General features: G+C 36.7%; 1 protein-coding gene across 2 annotated transcripts in view; it reads left to right on the forward strand.

The window, feature by feature from the left end:
* Nucleotides 1-18,125, forward strand: part of USP25 (ubiquitin specific peptidase 25) — an 89,586-nt gene that overhangs the window by 50,587 nt on the left and 20,874 nt on the right. For both annotated transcript variants that reach the window (XM_030447678.1, XM_030447687.1), the window contains exons 6-15: nt 1,608-1,694; nt 5,711-5,848; nt 6,556-6,632; nt 7,237-7,310; nt 8,805-8,953; nt 10,980-11,107; nt 11,767-11,862; nt 12,156-12,317; nt 13,955-14,163; nt 14,869-14,939. In XM_030447678.1, the coding sequence (XP_030303538.1) occupies nt 1,608-1,694; nt 5,711-5,848; nt 6,556-6,632; nt 7,237-7,310; nt 8,805-8,953; nt 10,980-11,107; nt 11,767-11,862; nt 12,156-12,317; nt 13,955-14,163; nt 14,869-14,939 (1,191 nt within the window). The remainder of the gene's footprint in view (nt 1-1,607; nt 1,695-5,710; nt 5,849-6,555; nt 6,633-7,236; nt 7,311-8,804; nt 8,954-10,979; nt 11,108-11,766; nt 11,863-12,155; nt 12,318-13,954; nt 14,164-14,868; nt 14,940-18,125) is intronic.

Genomic DNA, 18,125 nt, shown 5'->3' on the forward strand with positions numbered 1-18,125 from the left:
GAAATTGGCTGGCTTGGCTGATGGCATTTGGATTAGTCATAGAGAGAAGTCAGTCTTTGGACACTATATTTCAGCATCTGGTTTATTTTGTTTGTGAGACATTGCTATGTTTTGTTTGATGGAAGAGTGGAATGCTGTTGCATCATGAGACATACCTTTAATGAGCATCAATTTGTATAATGACACTTTCATTAAATATTAACATTTTCTATGCTTTGCGTAAGTAAACAGAGGACTGTCTGAAACTCCCTTTCCTGCAAGGACAGAGAAAAAGGGAACCTGCATTTTGAACAGGAGAAGAGAAAAAAAAATTAGCTAATCAATTGTCTGTGCTGATTTAGCAGGGTCAGAAAGGTCTGCTTTGGTTGGTGTTTTAGTGAAGGGCTTTTTGAGGTTTTTTTGTTGTTGTTTTTAACTTCATTAGCCTTCTGGTTTTGCTGAAGATGCTGTATACTGTGGGGCACAGGAAGAAGTTAAACTTAATACAGGCATTTTTATGAGGAGAGTTGGGGATGCTGCAATTTTGCACAAACCTATCTTTTTCTCCTTCCAGTGTGTTCTAAGTTCTTAAAATAAAGGCAAGTACACCTTCACAATTTGAGTTTCACTTTCTTGGCACTACCAAGTTGAACTCCTGTTAAACCTCCTATTAAGCCTAAACCTGCTATCTTTGAATTAAGTCTTCACATGTGTAGGACAAGTTGTGGGATCAAAGTATTGTTGGAGTAGTCAAGCTCTGCCTTTCCAAAAAAAGTAGTAGTATGTGATCAGGAAAAAAAATATAGATTGTAAAAACAAGAGGGGTGAATAGGAGGGTATTTTTAAAATCCTGTACACTGGTGTTTCCTGCTACTCTTTCTACGTCTAGTATGTGGTAATGAAGTGAGTTACAACTAGAGTATTTTCTGTCTCTACAGAAAAGCAACCATGCAGTTATAGCAGTGCTGAGGACTTCAATTCTTAACTACTACTTTGGATTTTTATTTTTGTAACCTAGATGCATCTTGGTTTTCTGTAGTCTCTTGGCTCCAGGCTCTGTTACACTGTGGAGTTCTTGGAGGGTGTGCTTGTAGACACAACTGTGTTCATGTTATTGTCTGTAAAATTAGAATATTATAGGTTCCTTACCCATAAAAATGTATAGCAGTTTCTTACGTAGAGTATTTAGATCATAAAGTAGTAAGAGGAGTAGGCAGAATGCAAAAATACAGATAATTGCAGGTGGATTTAAGTTGCATATACAAAGATGTGCTCTCTCTGAGGAGGTAAATGATAGAGGGGATACAAGATAAATTTTACACAGCTAATCAGGCTTTAATTTCAATCTGAAAACTAACAAACAATTAATAAAATTCTTGTTGATTTACCTATAATATAAAATTAGAATTCCATTTCTGGGATTTATGTGTAAACAACTTTTTTTATTATGCTGTTTTCTTAGCAAAAAATGGTCTTCTGGTAAAAACACATTTAGTGAAGTTAAGTAAAATAATCTTGCTTTGAAGTGAAACTTTAGCATATGTTTAACATTTCAGTATGGCCTGTAGGATAGAATTTTGTATTTTTTATGGAAGTGCTTAAATGTTTTTTAATTTTTTTCTTTTCAGTCATTATTTAACCTACTGGAGTTTCGAAGACTAGTTTTGAATTTCAATCCTCCTGCAAATGCTCAAGACTTGCCCCGAAACCAAAAGGTAAAATTGGAAATTAACTTCTCCTGGCTGGCACATGAGGACATTTCTTCCCTGCCATTGAAATTTCCACTGTCCTCTAGCTTGTATTAACACAGATTTTATAGGTGCCAACTAACATCCATCTGAGCTTCCTATTACAGATCTTGCATAGAAGATGTTGGCTTCACACCACAGCCCAAGGTGCTAGAAGAGAGGCAGAGTTTGCTCCGTGTGCTGTTGCTTAGGATAGGTTCAGTGGCAGGGCTTTGCTGATAGAGCTGTAGCAGCACTGCTTTCAGGGGGTGAGCACTTCTAGAACTCTGTTCTAGTTCCTTCACGCTGTGCAGCTGTGGATATGGTTTTTTGGTTACCTGTGTGGTTTTAAGAGCTGCCATTAAAAGGCAAAAGAAAATGGACACAGGGAAGATAGTGTCCATTTCCTAAACCTCTAGGTATGTACTATAAAAGGGAAGTTGAATTGTATCATTTCTCCCCTACCTCATCTCCCCCACCCTTTGCTTAAAAATCAAGTTGTCGCTTGGGTTTTTGGTTATGTTTTGTTTTATTTTTTTAAGGGAAAAAAATGTGTGCATTAGGTCACGAGATGGTTGCAATACAGCGTGGATAGTATTTGGAAAGTGTCACAAGAAGGTGATAGGACAATGTAATTTACTAAGAAAGGCAAGATAAGTCATACTTCATTAAGAATTGTTCTGGAATATTTCTTTTTTTATTTTTAGATGGACTTTCTGCCTTGTATTCCATTTTTTGTCATAGAATTTTTAAAGTAATATCCTCCAGTAGTCAGAGTTTTTTTACCTTTGTTTTTCAGGGCTTTTAAGAGGCTGCATGAAAAAGATATTAACAAGTTATTGTCTTAGAAAAACATCTTGCTCAAGCACTGACACCAGCAGCTGAATGCCTTTAGCAATTTCAAAGTGCTATTTTTCAGACATTATAACCCTGACAGGCAATATTAAGGCTGTGTGTAATGGTGTAACACCAGGCAATTATATGGATTTGTGCAGAAACCTTGCTTTCTGCAAGTTCACTAGGAAGAATCTCTTGCAGTGGTTTGTATCCCCTCCTTTGTCATCTTAAATTTCGTAATGAAATAACATGATTAATTGCTGTACTCACCTGTCTGGTCTACAGTTTAAGAAGGATTGTCTTGTTGAAGTATATTTTGAGGAGAATTTAGGAAAAGAGGTCACTTCACTAGTTGGAACATAGACAGATAGAAGGCATGCATCCCCCCAAGTATGGTGGTTTCATTTTTCTGTAAGGTGAAGGCAAGTAAAGACAAATTGACTTAAAGCTTTAATACAAGTTACCGGTTTACAAAAAAAAGCCCTGAAATTAGCTTAAATGTTTACTTGTTTTAAAACTATCTTGAGTTATTTTTCTTTTAACCTAGTATTAAGTAATACATTTGACTTATATTCCCTAGGATTTGCTAATAAAGACCAAATATAAATAATCTCAGATTTTTCAAAACTTTGGTTTACATTCTGTTCTTGATGTTGGTGGAAAGTAAAATTTAATACTCGGGTCATGACCATCTCTTGATTTACAATTAAAGCATGTGGTTTTTCTTCAGGGAATATTCTGTGGTGGTATGGTTTTGTTCATTACTATGAATATATTGACTCCAAATGTGATTAATAATTTGTCATGTAAAATTTTTAAACCAGAGATCATTGGTATAAATTTTGACTTTAAAAACCCACCCCAAAACAACAACCACACCCTGTTGGCCTCAGCTAATTGGACTGTGTGTTCCTGGATTTTAAACTTGGGTGAACACTTAAAATCTCAATCTGTTTTCCTTGGTTTTTTTTCATTTGAAATGAAATTAAATTACTTTTCTTCCTTGGTGTGTTTCTCTACTTCTTTCAGCAGATAGCTTCTCTGTAAAGATTGAGTAAATATGGTTCTCTGTAGTTACTCCAGTTTCTTTGCTCTCCCAGTCCTCTTGCTGTATTCAGTTGAGGCCAGCTAAATGTTCTGATGATCTCTTTGGGAAATGTTTTATTATGGGAGAAAGTAGGTTACTGTGCTATAAGTTAGCACATCCTTCCCCCTGTTTCAACATTATCATTATTCCAGTGTCATGATGTACTGCTTGACAATAATGTTTGCTCTGTAGATTGCATTAGAAACATTTCTTAATCATCAATTGTTCCAACATCAGTGTATTAAGAAATTGTTTATTCAGGCAGGATGGGTGATAAATTAGAGAATGTTTCAGTTTATGAACTTTCTGTACAGTTTTTATTTCAAAATAGATGTTAATCTTTTTGTGTGTTGTTGCACCTACAGTGTGCTTCAAAATTGGGAGCTGAATGTTGTACTGTGATTACTTCATTAGTTATTTTGTCTTAACATGTAAGTCCTTTCTGGAGCCTGTAAAACTTGTGTTGGGGACTGGCCCACATCCTTCTGAAGATTTTAGGCTTTGAAGATTTTAGTCAGAATCACTGCTTGTTGTGGTAATGGTCATGTAATCTGGTCAGGGAGAATGCCTAATGCATCACATTTTGCTTTCTCAAAAATTTTTCTAGTTCTGATGGACTTCTATAGGGGCTACAGAGGCATTTGTTTTGAGTAATCCTGCTGACATCAGCAGCCAGTTCAACCTAAAGCTACACGTATGCTTAAAATTAGTAGTGTAAATTTTGGTAATTAATGCAATAATACTCACTGCCTTTCTATTCAAGGTTTAACCAAAGGAAAGCAAGATCTTAGAGTATTTTGGTCTACTATCTGTATTGCACAACTGAACTACCCCTGCCATTGAAGCATCTTGAATATATCTGTTCTTAAAACTTGAAATTCTATTGATTATTAGTAAATCACTTTATGAAAATCTTGTGGGGAAAAAAAAAATCACTTTCACAATTTGTTTCTCTTTTTTGCTGTTACAAAGCACTTTAAAGATGTAAACAGGAGACTGATTTGATGGAGTTTTCAGCCTTTCTTGTGAGCATTGTTTATAATTGGCAGGTGTTGTGCAAAGTAGACAAGAAGAGCAAGTAAAACATGGGAATTTACCTGACTGAAATAATTTCTTAGGTTTTATGTGAGACATACTACAGTTCACCATGCACAGATTTTAAAGTTGAAATAAAAGAGACTTTATGTACAAAAAGCTTCATATAGGAGTGACTGAACAAGTCTGCTGTTTGATGTGCATGTGAAGTAGTTTGTCATGAAGTAATTCTTGTTTGGCCAGCATCTGACATCTGTGCTGCTTTTGAATGGTAATTTGTTCTAAATACAATTAGATATTACATGGATTTGACTTACACAATTATTTGTGAACTATCTACTCAGGATCATAAGTTATACCCAGTCTTCACAGAATTTGGAACCTGTGGTATGACTGATTTGTATGTCAGTTTCTGTGCTTTTCATTATATAGGCAGAAAGTATTTCTTCTGCTTCTTTCTGGAAACCTGAAAAACAACTGCATATTCTCCATAACTATGCTGAAAGAGACAGGGAGAAAGGAGAGCAGGCTATTTCTTGTATTTCTGTCATGAGAAATGATAATGATCTGAGTACACCTTGCAAATTTATTCTTCAGTAAAAAATTGAGCTTACAAAGGTACAAAGCAGTGTGTAGGCTCACACAAAATTTGGTAAAGGTATAGAGGAATACTAATTTCAATAAAATTGATACTAATTTCAATAAAATTGGTATATATTGTTGCACTGTATTAATTAAGGCTTTTTAAGTCTTGGGAGCAACAATTCTGTCTTAAATGCAGCACAGCTTGCAGTAGGTCAAACAGCCACAGCTATAAATAGTCTCAGGTAGCTTTCAGTTTCTGAAATGGAATTTTCTTCCCAGAGAATTACATGAGATTACTTTGTAAAATTGACAGGTAAAAGGCGTGTAACACTGCCTTGGCAAACACACATATTATTATGATGATTGGCTGTGTATGCACTTAGTCCATTGGGTAACATGACTGTAAAGTAGACTTTTGTTACCACTTTGTTAAATATTTTTATGTCTTTTTCAAATACAGGAACATAGGAATCTGCCTTTCATGCGTGAATTGAGGTACCTATTTGCACTTCTAGTTGGTTCAAAGAGAAAATATGTTGATCCATCAAGAGCGGTTGAAATCCTTAAAGATGCTTTTAAATCAAATGATTCTCAACAGGTAACTTTTATGTATTTTTACACAAGAAATAGGAAATCCTTAAAAAGCACAACAAAAGTTCAGTATTTCCACAGAAAGAAAATTCTAATTATCACAAAGTATAAGCGTTTCTCTAATATTAATAACGCAACCTCTAGTTACTTTTATTTAAAAATTATTGGGTTCCTTAGAGGGTGACTTCAGTACTTTCTTCCTGTTATTTTACGTTACAGGGCTGGTGCAGTCCTAGTGTATTGGTTTGGAGTGGCTTACTATTCATATTAAGGATTCTTGCCTAAATGATTGTGGGTATATTTTGCATTTCTGAGAAACACTTTGGTTCTTTAATAGTTTATTTTTCCCACATGAAATGATGTGGCTTAGGTGTTAAGTTACAACAGCACGCCGAATGTAGTGTTTGATGAAAGTTACATCAGTCATCATTTGTTAGATACCAAAGGGTCTGAACAATGACATTCATAAGATGTTTTTGGACAAGCATGGCATGAAAGCTGAGACTGGGTAATAAAGATCCTAGGACAGTGTAAAGCCTGAGGAACACCAAAGCATTGTATGCTTTAAAAGTCACCCAAAAAAACCCATTATGGCATAGTCTTGGACATAGTATAATTTTGGAGCTCTTGTGGAGGGTACTAGTACTAAATTGGTCTTCTAACATTTGTATTATATATGTGAACATATACTGATTGTTCTATATTTTTCAACAGCAAGATGTTAGTGAATTTACACACAAATTATTAGACTGGTTAGAAGATGCCTTCCAAATTAAAGCTGAAGAAGAGAGGTAAGGTTTTTTTTCTGTCTCTGTATATTAAACCCATATATGACTATACTTTCTGATTTTCCATGAATTATCTTTTTCACCTGCTTATACAATGTAAGAAATCCTGCTGAATTAAAGTCTAAAGTATATAGAGTAAAGGTGTGTTAAGTACATAGTCAATTAGACTTTTTTCATTTGAATGCAGTTTTGCTTTTCAATCCTGTAGTTCAAATGCTTCAAAACCGTGTTCCCCTTTCTCTTATCAGAATCAAATACTTATCGTTTTTGTAAGTGAGCATCAGTAAACTGTCTTTTGAATATATAATTGCTTTTAGAGTGTTGCTGGAAAAAGCTTTTATAAAGGTTTTTACAATTTAACCACTCGCAAACTGAATGAGATTTACATATATTTTCCTAGAATTAAGCACTTCTGAAACTTAATTTTCAGAATTTAGTTATAATTGCTCATATGTGAATCGGTGTGATTGTCATTAGAGGAAAGCACAAAACTAAATGAACAGTAATGTAGCATTTCCATAATGAATACAGAATATTCTGCTCATATAGTTCTTTAAAATTTCATAGCTTTCTGATTTTTTTGCACTGGCATGCTTTTTGTTTTTAGGGATGGAGAGAAACCAAAGAACCCCATGGTGGAGTTGTTTTATGGACGATTTCTAGCAGTAGGTGTACTTGAAGGTATGTGTTTAAATTCACCTACACTTTTGTGGTCATGTTTGATCGGTGCTTGTCTAAGTGCATAGGCAAGTGATGTGATTCTAACCTTTTAGCTACTTCTGCAGAAGTAGACTGGGAGAATATGCATTCAGTTGGTGACAAAAGGTTTTTCCAAAGAATATCAGAATGAAGATAAATGTAGTGAGCTTCAAAAAGTTTGGATAGCTTTCAGAAGCTGAATGTGTGAACTTTAGTGCTGCAACACTGCTGTTGATACACTGAGCAAGAATGCTTACAAGAAGTTATTATCAGGGTCCTTTTGCCACTTCTTAATGGTATACACGAGGCTAGTTTCTGCATTTCATTTAATGCAATTTAAAATTTCAGTTATTTTGTTTTCTTCAGTGCAGTTTCTGGTATGGGTAGTTCACCCTCTTAAAAGTACAGTTCATTGAAAAATTAAGTGGAAACCTGCTGAAGGGCAGTATCACAGAGGAGGAGGGGGAAATATCTTCCTGAGGAGGAAGAGACTGTACAGCAAGCTTCCCTTTCTCTTACCTGCATATAATTATGAGATCTGCACAATTGCAGTGTTCTCTATTTCCAGGAGGCCAGCAATTGGGAAAGTATTTTTAATGTTCATGGTTCTGTCCCCCATACTGAGTGAGCAACTACTGAGATGCATGTGAATGAAGAAACTAATATTTAAAGTAGCTTCCAAGTTGTTCGTCATCCTGGAACAGTGTATCTAATTTTGTCAGATTTCAGAACCATTGTGCAGATTTCCTGCTACTATCTAGTGTTCTTACTCCTTTGAGTTCAGCTGCTTTCATCCTTTACAGTCTCATCTTAACTGAGGAGATACATAAAACCCAAACCAATGGAAAGGAATGGTGGATGTAAGAAGCCTTTTTACTGACTTCAGGATAAAATAAATTGAAATTGTAGATTGAAGTTACTTGTCACTCATATTTATCCTCATATTTGAGCTTACATCCTTATATACTTACCTAATTATGATCTTGTTTTCGGGACAGAATTAATGAATGTTCTCTTTTGTGTTTCATTTTGTGTATAAGTACAAAATTTTGTATAAGTACAAGATGAAACTTATACAAAGGGCTGTTTCATACCAGCAATTCCACTGACTTTGCTGATACTTTGCTTTGTATCAGCTCAGGGTTGTGTTACTGAGCAGTTATTTCTGGGAGGAGGGCTTTGATTTATATGTGGAAAACTTCCCATGCATCTGCAGTGCCAAGTCATTCTGAATTTTACTTGTTATCAATATATTAAAAAAACAATATAAAAAATGGGCTGAAGAGGAAAATACTTTTCAATATTAAAGCAATTTTTTCAAGTAACTTATTTTCATGTATATAATTTATGCAATGCAGTGTTCAATAAGAAAATGTGGGTATTGTACAGTAGACTGGGTCAGGTGAACTAATTGGTTATTTTTTTAAAGGTAAATGTTTCTTCTTAAAATCTCAACTGTTTTACCTTTATGTGAAGGTAAAAAATTTGAAAACACAGAAATGTTTGGCCAGTATCCACTCCAGGTTAATGGCTTTAAAGATCTGCATGAGTGCCTAGAAGCTGCAATGATTGAAGGGGAAATTGAATCTCTCCATTCAGAAAACTCTGCGAAGTCTGGTCAGGAGGTGAGTTAAGGGCTCCTGTGACCTTCTTGCAAGGTGTTGCTGTAGTGCTCTTTTTGTCAGCTGTCATGACTGGTTTTTAATGTGAAGTGCCACTGTGTGAGTTCTGATGTCTGGTGTAATTGGGTTGTTAATTTGAGGGGTGCGTTATCTCTGTGAGTATCCAGGGTATCATCACTTTGTAGTTTTCATGGGATACAAAGCTCATGCTTCTTAAATGCTGGCACAATGAAGTGCTTACAGTGATTTGGCACAGGCTGGTTCCCACCTGTTGCTGATACTTGATCTCTGGAGTGGTTGTGGATATCATGGCCTGTGCTAGCTGACCACTGCTCTGACTGACTCACTGCCCTGTGCCATGCAGGAAACAGCAACCATGACCTGTATGTTTGACCTCATTATTGCTCTGTTCCTCTTGTCTTCTAATTCCTTAGTCCCCTAGCCTTCTTCCCATCCCCTGTTTTTACTGGTGTTTCCCAGCATCCTTTTCTTTGTCCCCTACAGGCATTGTTTGTATCCTCCTTGCTTGCACTAGTGGAGAGGCAATACTTGCTCTATGAGTTGCTGGTGCTCCTACTTGCTACAGCAGGAGGCTCCTAAATGTCAGAGCATTCTGGAAGCACAAGTGAAGGGATTTAGATGGAGCCCCACTAATAACTGTGGTATTGCCATGTATAGTGTTGGGATGAGGTGACAGATGAGGTTTTTAGAAGTGACAACTTAGGGAAAAGAGGTAATTGGCCCAGTGGTGATTGTAGAACCAAGACGGTGTGCTCTGAAATGGCCCCTCATTTCTGGTATGTGTGTACATGCTTAGTATACTTATCTGGCACAGATATCTATCATGATTGTTGTCTTTGAAACTGAAGAAGTGAATAATGGAATGTGATATAGGCAAGAATAGAGAAGGCAGCTCACCTTGCATGTAAACAGATGAGAGGAGTGATGCTAAAGGCACTGAACTAGGAGAATTTAGCAGTGTTCTTGAAATTTGCTAGTGTGGCAAGGATACCTGCACTGGGCAAGAGGAGAACAGAAGAAATATTGCACTGAGATGTGGACTGATGAGAACATAGACAAATACAATAGGTATTGTATGGAAAGACTGTTTGGGTTATTTGACTGGATAAGTGAACTAAGAAGTGAGCACCAAGTCAAATGCAACATGTGGTCTATGGCATTGACTTCTGAAATTTGTGGCAATGGTGTCCACAGCAGCCAGGGAAGCTTGAGCTGATGATTAGACGTTCAAAATTTATTAAATGAATAGCCAGTGTTACTCATATTCTGAAGTGGAGAAAAAAAAAAAAAGGAACTCAAATGCTGGTATCGAAGCTGAATTTGGCTTGCAGTTGAGAAACAAGATGTGTAAGGAAATGAGGAATAAGGATGGACCTCTGCTTGATACTCACAGAAAGATGGGATAAGGTGGTGATAACATGGATTAGTCTGTGGGTGGATTGGCAGTGATCAGAGACATGAGCAGAAGCTTCAGAAGACATATTTAGTGTGGGGAAGATTTCAAGAAAAAGCGGCAGTTTTACAGTGCTGCGGGAATTTGTCTGACCCAACCCAGAGTACTTGCTGATCCTGCTTCAGAGAAGGTCATTAGAAACTTTGACTGATACCAGGTGAATGAATGCCAGAAATTTGAGTGGGAAGAGCACTCGGTTCAGTGTGAACAACTCTGTCAGTGGCATTGAGAAGTTTGAAGAGAACAGGATGGTTGGCAAGGCAGGTTGGTTCAAGGGCAGGCTGCATGGAGTACGAGTGAGATAAATTTAAAAGAAAGAAGCCTTCCTGCCTACTCTGTGACAAATGAGTTGAGAAGCTCTTATGCAGCATGGGTGACAAATGGGTCTTGTTTACAGTGAAGGGGAAAGAGGGGAAGTTTGAAAAGCTTATGCTGATCCACCCTCTAAAACCACTTTCTCCCATAGCTATGTCAGTCTGCAGGTATTGCACCATTACTCAAGTTCTTCTGTTGGAAGGCATTCATTGTGGGGTTTTCTGTTTTTTCTTTGTTCAGCACTGGTTCACTGAACTTCCTCCTGTCTTAACATTTGAACTATCAAGATTTGAGTTTAATCAAGCTTTGGGGAGACCAGAGAAGATACATAACAAATTAGAATTTCCTCCAATTTTGTATCTGGACAGGTACAGTATATTATTATCAACAAAGTTCTAGTATGAATGTAAATTAAATGTCATCAGTTTGGTAAAGTAACTGGTATGTCTTATTCTCCCTTCCATCATAAAAACCTTCTGTTCTAGCTAGACAAATTAAAATTTTCATGTTCAGAAAATAAACATAGATAAGAGTTTAAGACATGCTGCTTCTTTGTGCCCAAACCTCTTGCGCTTCAGTTTTTTATTTATTGCTAGGTAGTTGTGTATACAGGCAAAATACTGTGACAAATCTCCGTTTATCTGTCCATTTGGCAAAGAAGGTGAGAAGTCTGATATATATTTCAGTTCAATGCTGAATATTATTTATCAGTGAATAATGAAGCAGGAGTATTGCTGTGTAGTCGCTACTTAAACCGCTTAATTTAGAAGCTTTTTAGTATGTGTGTTATCCATGGGTTGAACAGAGCTTTTGACATGGGAGAAAAAGTAGCTTCTGAAAGCAGTGGGAGGAAAGGCTTAATAGATTTAGCATTTCCTTTTCAGTTCTGTTTTAATATTTAATATGTTGTAGTTTCTAGAGAGAGAGGTTTTTGAGCACTAAGCAGTATGGCTGATGGGTACACACCGAAGTTCTGCTGTTGGAATACTGTGGGCTGACACCTTTTTCTAAATTTATTGTTTTGCAGGTATATGCACAAAAACAGAGAAATAACAAGAATTAAACGGGATGAAATCAAGAGACTCAAAGAGTACCTCACTGTTTTACAGCAGAGATTAGAACGGTACTATAGATAACTATGTAAATGCAAATAATATTATGGTCTATGTAGCACAAATCCCTTCAACTGTACACACTTCCTGTGTAGCTATCAGCTCTGGTTTTCCCTTTTGTATTGCTTTTTATTTTAATGTTTTCCTTGGAAAAATATAGCACGTTAATTCTGATGCATGAAACGTGCAAAGAAAGGCTTGCTTTCTCACTTAATTGCAGTCAACCAGAATTTTTTTTTTTTTAAGTTGGTTTTTTTTTTTTTAATGTGCAAGTCATGGCATTAATACGTTTTATGGTTAACAGATATTTAAGCTATGGTTCTGGTCCTAAACGATTCCCCTTGGTAGATGTCCTGCAGTACGCCTTGGAGTTTGCCTCCAGCAAGCCGGTGTGCACGTCTCCCGTCGATGACCTGGGTGCTAGTGCCCCTGCCAGTGGCACACTGCCAGCCCAGACACCACCCAGGTAAAGGCCACCTCCTGCTCTCCCAGGGTGGGAGGCCAGTCATCCCCTTGGTGTGTTTTTCAGCACGACAAGCAAGCCAAAATAGTAATCATCTGGGTTTGTTTCATGTGCTTAGAGAAATGGCTTTAGGTGGAGAACGGCTGTTTTCAAACAAAGCACAGTTCTACCTACAATTCCAAATAGACACAATGTCTGGTGAGGTCACTGCTTTCCAAGTGTATTAAGAATCTGAATTTGGACAGCATGTGTATGCTACAGATCTTCAAGGTTTCTGGCGTACAATTTATCAGTTAACTTTTGCCTGGAAGATGAGCTCTCTTTTCTGCTTTTCAGCTTATTCTCACCGAGTTTGGCTACTCTGTATTTAGAAAGTTGACAAGTGCCTCACAAAGTGTCAAAGTGTCAAGGAGATAATGGTCAAATAATATTGAAGCCAGGAACTATTAGCAGTGGTAACTAGTGATTAGAGCGTAACTTAGGATAGGAATTGGTTTTGTGGATACTAACACAGCTTTTTATATTGCATTTGGAAAGCGGGGTTCTATATTCTGGTCCTTTCACAATGATTAACTTCGTAGTTCAGAGATGAAAAGTAGATGAACCTAAAAAGCCTTTAAAAGAATTAAAGTCTTAATGATATTATGCCAGTAGAAATCATGAAGATAATTAGGAGAAGATAAACTTTTAAAGCTAGCATTGCATTCATAAAATACAATATCAAAAGTAATAAGTTTTGTTCAAACTCCTATATAGGAAGTTCGCTTTGTAAAATTGTTAAGTATTGTGACTTTTTTTGTCAATCTGTAGAAGCACAACAGCATGCAATGTGGAGTGACAGTGTCAGCTCTTCATGTTCTCAGAACTTTATAAATTAAACTTAAAAAGTAAAAAGTCAGATACTTATTAGATCTTCAGATTCATTTTATGCATATGATTACGTATAAGTGGTCTTGTTGAGGGGAAGAGAAAAATCTAACAGGTTTTCCTTTTTAATATTCTGCTGCTCTTGTAGAATTCTTGTAAATTCACTGCTTTGCTGTTTGAGTTAGCAAACAGCAGACTCAAAGCAAAAAGCAGACTCAAAGATCAGATTTAAAGAGAATTTGAGATTCTCTTTAAATCTCAGAAGACATTCATTGTTGCTGTTCAGTTAGCATAAGCTGTAGGTAGGTGACTGGAAAATCAGCTAGGCATAAGACATGTGAAGAAGTTATTAAGAATATATCTTGGATTTTTTGTATTTTATGTTTAGTAGCATAAGGTAAGCTGCTGTGATTTTTCTCTCAGGACTTTGGCAGTAAATGTTTCAGACCACAGTCATTACATATGTGACTTTATTTGGAAGTGTTGAATAGTGTTTCAAATAAATCAAACTGGTAATTTTTATTCTTTTGTATTTGGTATTGGCAGCCAGTGTTGATGCTGTACTAACATACAGTATACCACAGAATTTTCAGAATTTACATACTAACTCCGTATTGCTACTATAGGTAGCTTTCCTGGATTACACTGTAGGAAATGTTTACCTTCAAAATACCTGTTTTCCAGTGAAAAGCTTTTTTTCTTTTTATGGTGTAGCTTTTTGTTTGTACATGTGATGATTCACTTTTTGTATTTCATGTTTTGAATGAATGCAGTACAATAGAGCAGCAGGGGCCTTCTTCTTCAGATGTTCCAAGCACATCTCCTGTACAAAGATCAGTAATTCATAAACCATTCACACAGTCACGAATTCCTCCTGATCTGCCAATGCATCCAGCACCAAGGCACATCACTGAGGAAGAGTTGTCTGTCCTAGAAGGATGTTTACATCGCTGGAGGACTGAAGTAGAGAATGACACTAGAGGTAATGTCACGAGCTGTGGAATGCATTTGCTGTTGGAAGGGACTTGTGGAAGTGGGAGAAAATGCTCTAGTGTTCACGTGTGTGTTGAGTTGATTGTTTCTAAACTTAATCTCTAACACACATAAAGGGAAGTTATCTAGAGATTGTAGTTGACTGGAGGTATATAAATGGAAAATGCAAACTTGGCACTGAGTGAGGTTTACACAGGTGTTTCAGTGCAAGGTTCTATGAACGTGGTGTCAAGGGGAGCTGAGTGAAACAGAGGTGGGATGCACGCTGAAGGACATCTGTGAAGATGTGTCTGAGCTGTTGGTGGGCTGGGCCCATGATGTGACTTAGTGTTCTCTGGGTGAGTTAGGGTAGAGTGGCCCCTTCCATAAGGGAAAATTCAGCATGTTTTTGAGCAAAGGCTTTTTGGAGTGGGCAGAGCTTTATGGTCTATTCTATTGCTCTGAGGGAAGCAAGGGAAACTGTAGTGGGGTGGGCTTGTTCAAACTCTATGAGGCAAGCAGTGGTGTGTCACAAACTACTCTCTGTGCTTCATCATTTGAGGTTTAGTGTCTGAGGTTTAGTGGTAGATAAGGAAACTCTACTGTACTGTGGATGTGAAACATACCCTTCTTTGAGCCTCTAATGAGAAAAAATAAAGATGTAGCCATGTGCAATTATGCTGTCTCATGGAAGGGAGTTTCTTTTTTCTTTCAGATTTACAAGAAAGTATATCTAGAATACATCGGACAATTGAATTGATGTACTCTGATAAAACAATGGTCCAAGTAAGTACAATTTCATAATGAGATAATTCAAAATGGATTCGCTTTGTCACTTTTAAGTTCTTTGATGCCTGAAAATAGAGCAAATATACAGCATTTATATGTAATGGTCTGAGAAATTTAATTGCTAAGTCAATGGGATTTGCCAGCTTTTTAGCTATGCACAGTCAAACGAAAGACAGCATTACAGTGTTTTACATTCGTAATGAAAAGCCCAAATATATTCTCTTACCCACTTTTTTTTACTTGAATGCAGAACTTCAGTTTTTGTATAATAAAATAAAATTTTCTTATCCTGATTTGGCCATATTGCTAGCTAATCATATGGTTTTAAGGCAGCAAAGCATGAGAAGCAAGAAACTATTATTTTTATACTTCAATGGGTATTGCTATTGTGTATTGCAACTTCCATGGTAATCCTTTGGAATTTAAGGCTCTTGATTTTACTTTGGAGTTAATAGTTTTCTGTTGTTTTGGTTTTTGTTGTTTTTAAAACTTTTTCTGGGTTTAGTATCAGTCACAACCTTGATTAGTAGCCTATGCTGCCTTTTGGGGAAATTCTCGTGCTGTGTAATCTGAACAGCATTTTTAGAATGCTTTACTACAGTGTTATGGCTTTTATAGCATTTCTTATGTTCACATACTCCTGTTCACTCACTTTGACAGGTTTTAAGATGAAGGATTGCTTCCTCTGTTACTTGTTAGTAAAAAGAATTATTTTCCTTCCAAGTAAAATCTGTTCAGCTTTTAGTTTTCCTTTAGGTACATTTTTATTTTGAACGTGGCTGCTGAACTCTGATGTTAAGGATTTCAGGGGAACTTGTGTAGATGACTATCTTTAAGTTTGCTACTGGCAGACATTTCTTCTCTTTAATTACTTGTGTTGTAATAGGAAGGCTATAGGCTACATGTCATCTAACAGTAAAATGAAGTAGTTTGTTATCTCTCATCTAAATAGCCTACCTATGTTGGCCTAGGTATTATAGGAGGAAATGCCTCTGAGTAGCAGAGATATTAGCCATCATTACAACAGAAAAAGGAGATTACTTGGTGAAACAGTTTGTCTTGCTGCAGATTTGTATAATGTAGTCTAGGTGTTTTTTGTTTGTTTTTGTTTTGAAACAGAATTCCAGAAATGGAGGAGGACGTAGGTGGTACATAGCTTTGTAGAAGGGCTTTCTGTACCATGTCTGAAAGTAGTGGTGTGTGTTAAGTGATTGTTAGGGAACAATTAGGCACTGAACCCATGTGAAATCACAGGCTGGAAGTGAGACTGCTCTTCTGTAGCCCATATGATTTTTGTCCCTGTGAATATTTTGAAACAGTGTGAAAGAAGGGAAGTTGCTATGGCTGTCTACTTTGACCCTCTCTACTCCTGCATCTGGGTGATTGGGTAGCTTAATATGGCCCCTTTTCTCTGGGATTAATTTAATGGTATTGATGTTTTGCTCGGAATGATACAGTTGCAGAGTTGAAAGCTTTTTTCTTGTGAGTCGGTAAGACCTGGGCAGATAAAACTAGACCTTGAAAGGAAAACATACCACAATTGTAGGGTACTACCTAGTTTTTCTATGGACAATTTAAGAAGCTCTTAGTCATCTCTTTGTGTCTTCTTTGTTTCTCAGGAACCACAGTTGTCCAAGTTGTCCCTTATCAAGTGGTCATAAAAAATGCTTATTTTGTCTTATCCTTCAAAATTAATAGAGATCACCAGCTGCATATTTAATATTCCCCTCCTTCTGTGAATCTGCTGTGTGAAAACTAGACACCTATTTTTCCTATGGGAATGTGATATTTCAGTTTTGATATATATGTTTTGTAGCTACATGTGACAAGGCTGGTGAAGCTCCATTTCTGTTTTATGAATAGTAAGTGTAAGCTAAGAAGCTTAGCACCAACTGCTTACTTGTTGTGTTGCCCTGTGCTGTTAATTACTGTTGATATGATGACTTATCACAAGAGATGCCTGTCAGCACTGAACTCCTCTGTCCCCCAGTCACAGACCTCTGCAGGGAACCTCCGTAGAAGCTAAGCATGGACAAGTGACAGCTGGTTCTCCAGAGCTGGAGGAAAGGATGTAGGGGCTCTCAAGATGACATGGTTAGCATGGTTTTAAGTAAAATGATTTAAATTCACCTGGGATTTTAATGCCCTATTTTAGGGTGAGGAAGTTTTATTGTCAAAGTCTAAAGAGACTTTACTTACCTTTTTTTTTTTTTTTAATCAGGATCTGCATATATTTATGTGCATATGCATGTCCTTGCAATCATTTTAAGAAGCCTTTCGTACTGATTTGATAACATGTAAAAAAGTGAATAGCATTCAGATTTAAGGACTTGCTAGGATTTCTTCTATGGATGCTGCTTATGTTTGGGAGATGTACAGTGTTGTTTGGTGTCAGGGATGACAGACTGTTAAATTCTAGCTGCTCAGTCAGCTTTACATTTCAAAGGGGGTTGTCCAATCTTCATAGAGCATGCAAGAGAATGGTGAGGTTAGAAATAACTTCAAGGTGTTTCTCAAGTCACTTACATACTTATTTATGATTACTGATTATTGCTGTGCTCAAATTATATTTGCAACAAATATTTAGTACAACTACTGTTGTACAACCATGTATCTGCAGTCCACACTGTGACACTAGTAAAAGATTGTTTCGGGTTTTTTATTCTAGCTGAGCTTCAGGTATTCAGGCATACTGTGCATAGCAGGGAAGATCAATTTTCCATTTTTATGTTGCATTATGCTGTTTCAGCAGTTTAAAATGAACCAATCCCTAAGATGCTTTTGAAAGACTTTTGGGGAAGCACTAATTCATTCTGCTTCTCTCTCCTTCAGTTTTCCAACTATTTAGGTAGAAAGTTTCCTGTTGTTATTACTTGAGTGAAAACATAACCTAGGATACTTTTTAAGCTGATCCTAGAAACTGGTATCTTCTTTCTCTGCCTCGGGGACAGGAGAAGACCTCTTCATGTGTTCCATTCCTAGCAATCCTTTTATTGATATGTTTAAAGCTGTATTCCAATTTCACTGTAAGATTTTACCTTTGGATAATAGAAGTTTTCATATTCTTTTCATTAAACTGTCATACTGGTGCATAGAAAGCATTGAATATGCTACTTTGAATTTGTGTATGCCTGTGTACACCAGGTAGTAAGAACTAAATGCTGGCAAGGAGTGTTTCACTTT

The sequence above is a fragment of the Calypte anna genome, chromosome 1 (genome assembly GCF_003957555.1).
Source record: "Calypte anna isolate BGI_N300 chromosome 1, bCalAnn1_v1.p, whole genome shotgun sequence".
Lineage (NCBI taxonomy): Eukaryota > Metazoa > Chordata > Aves > Apodiformes > Trochilidae > Calypte > Calypte anna.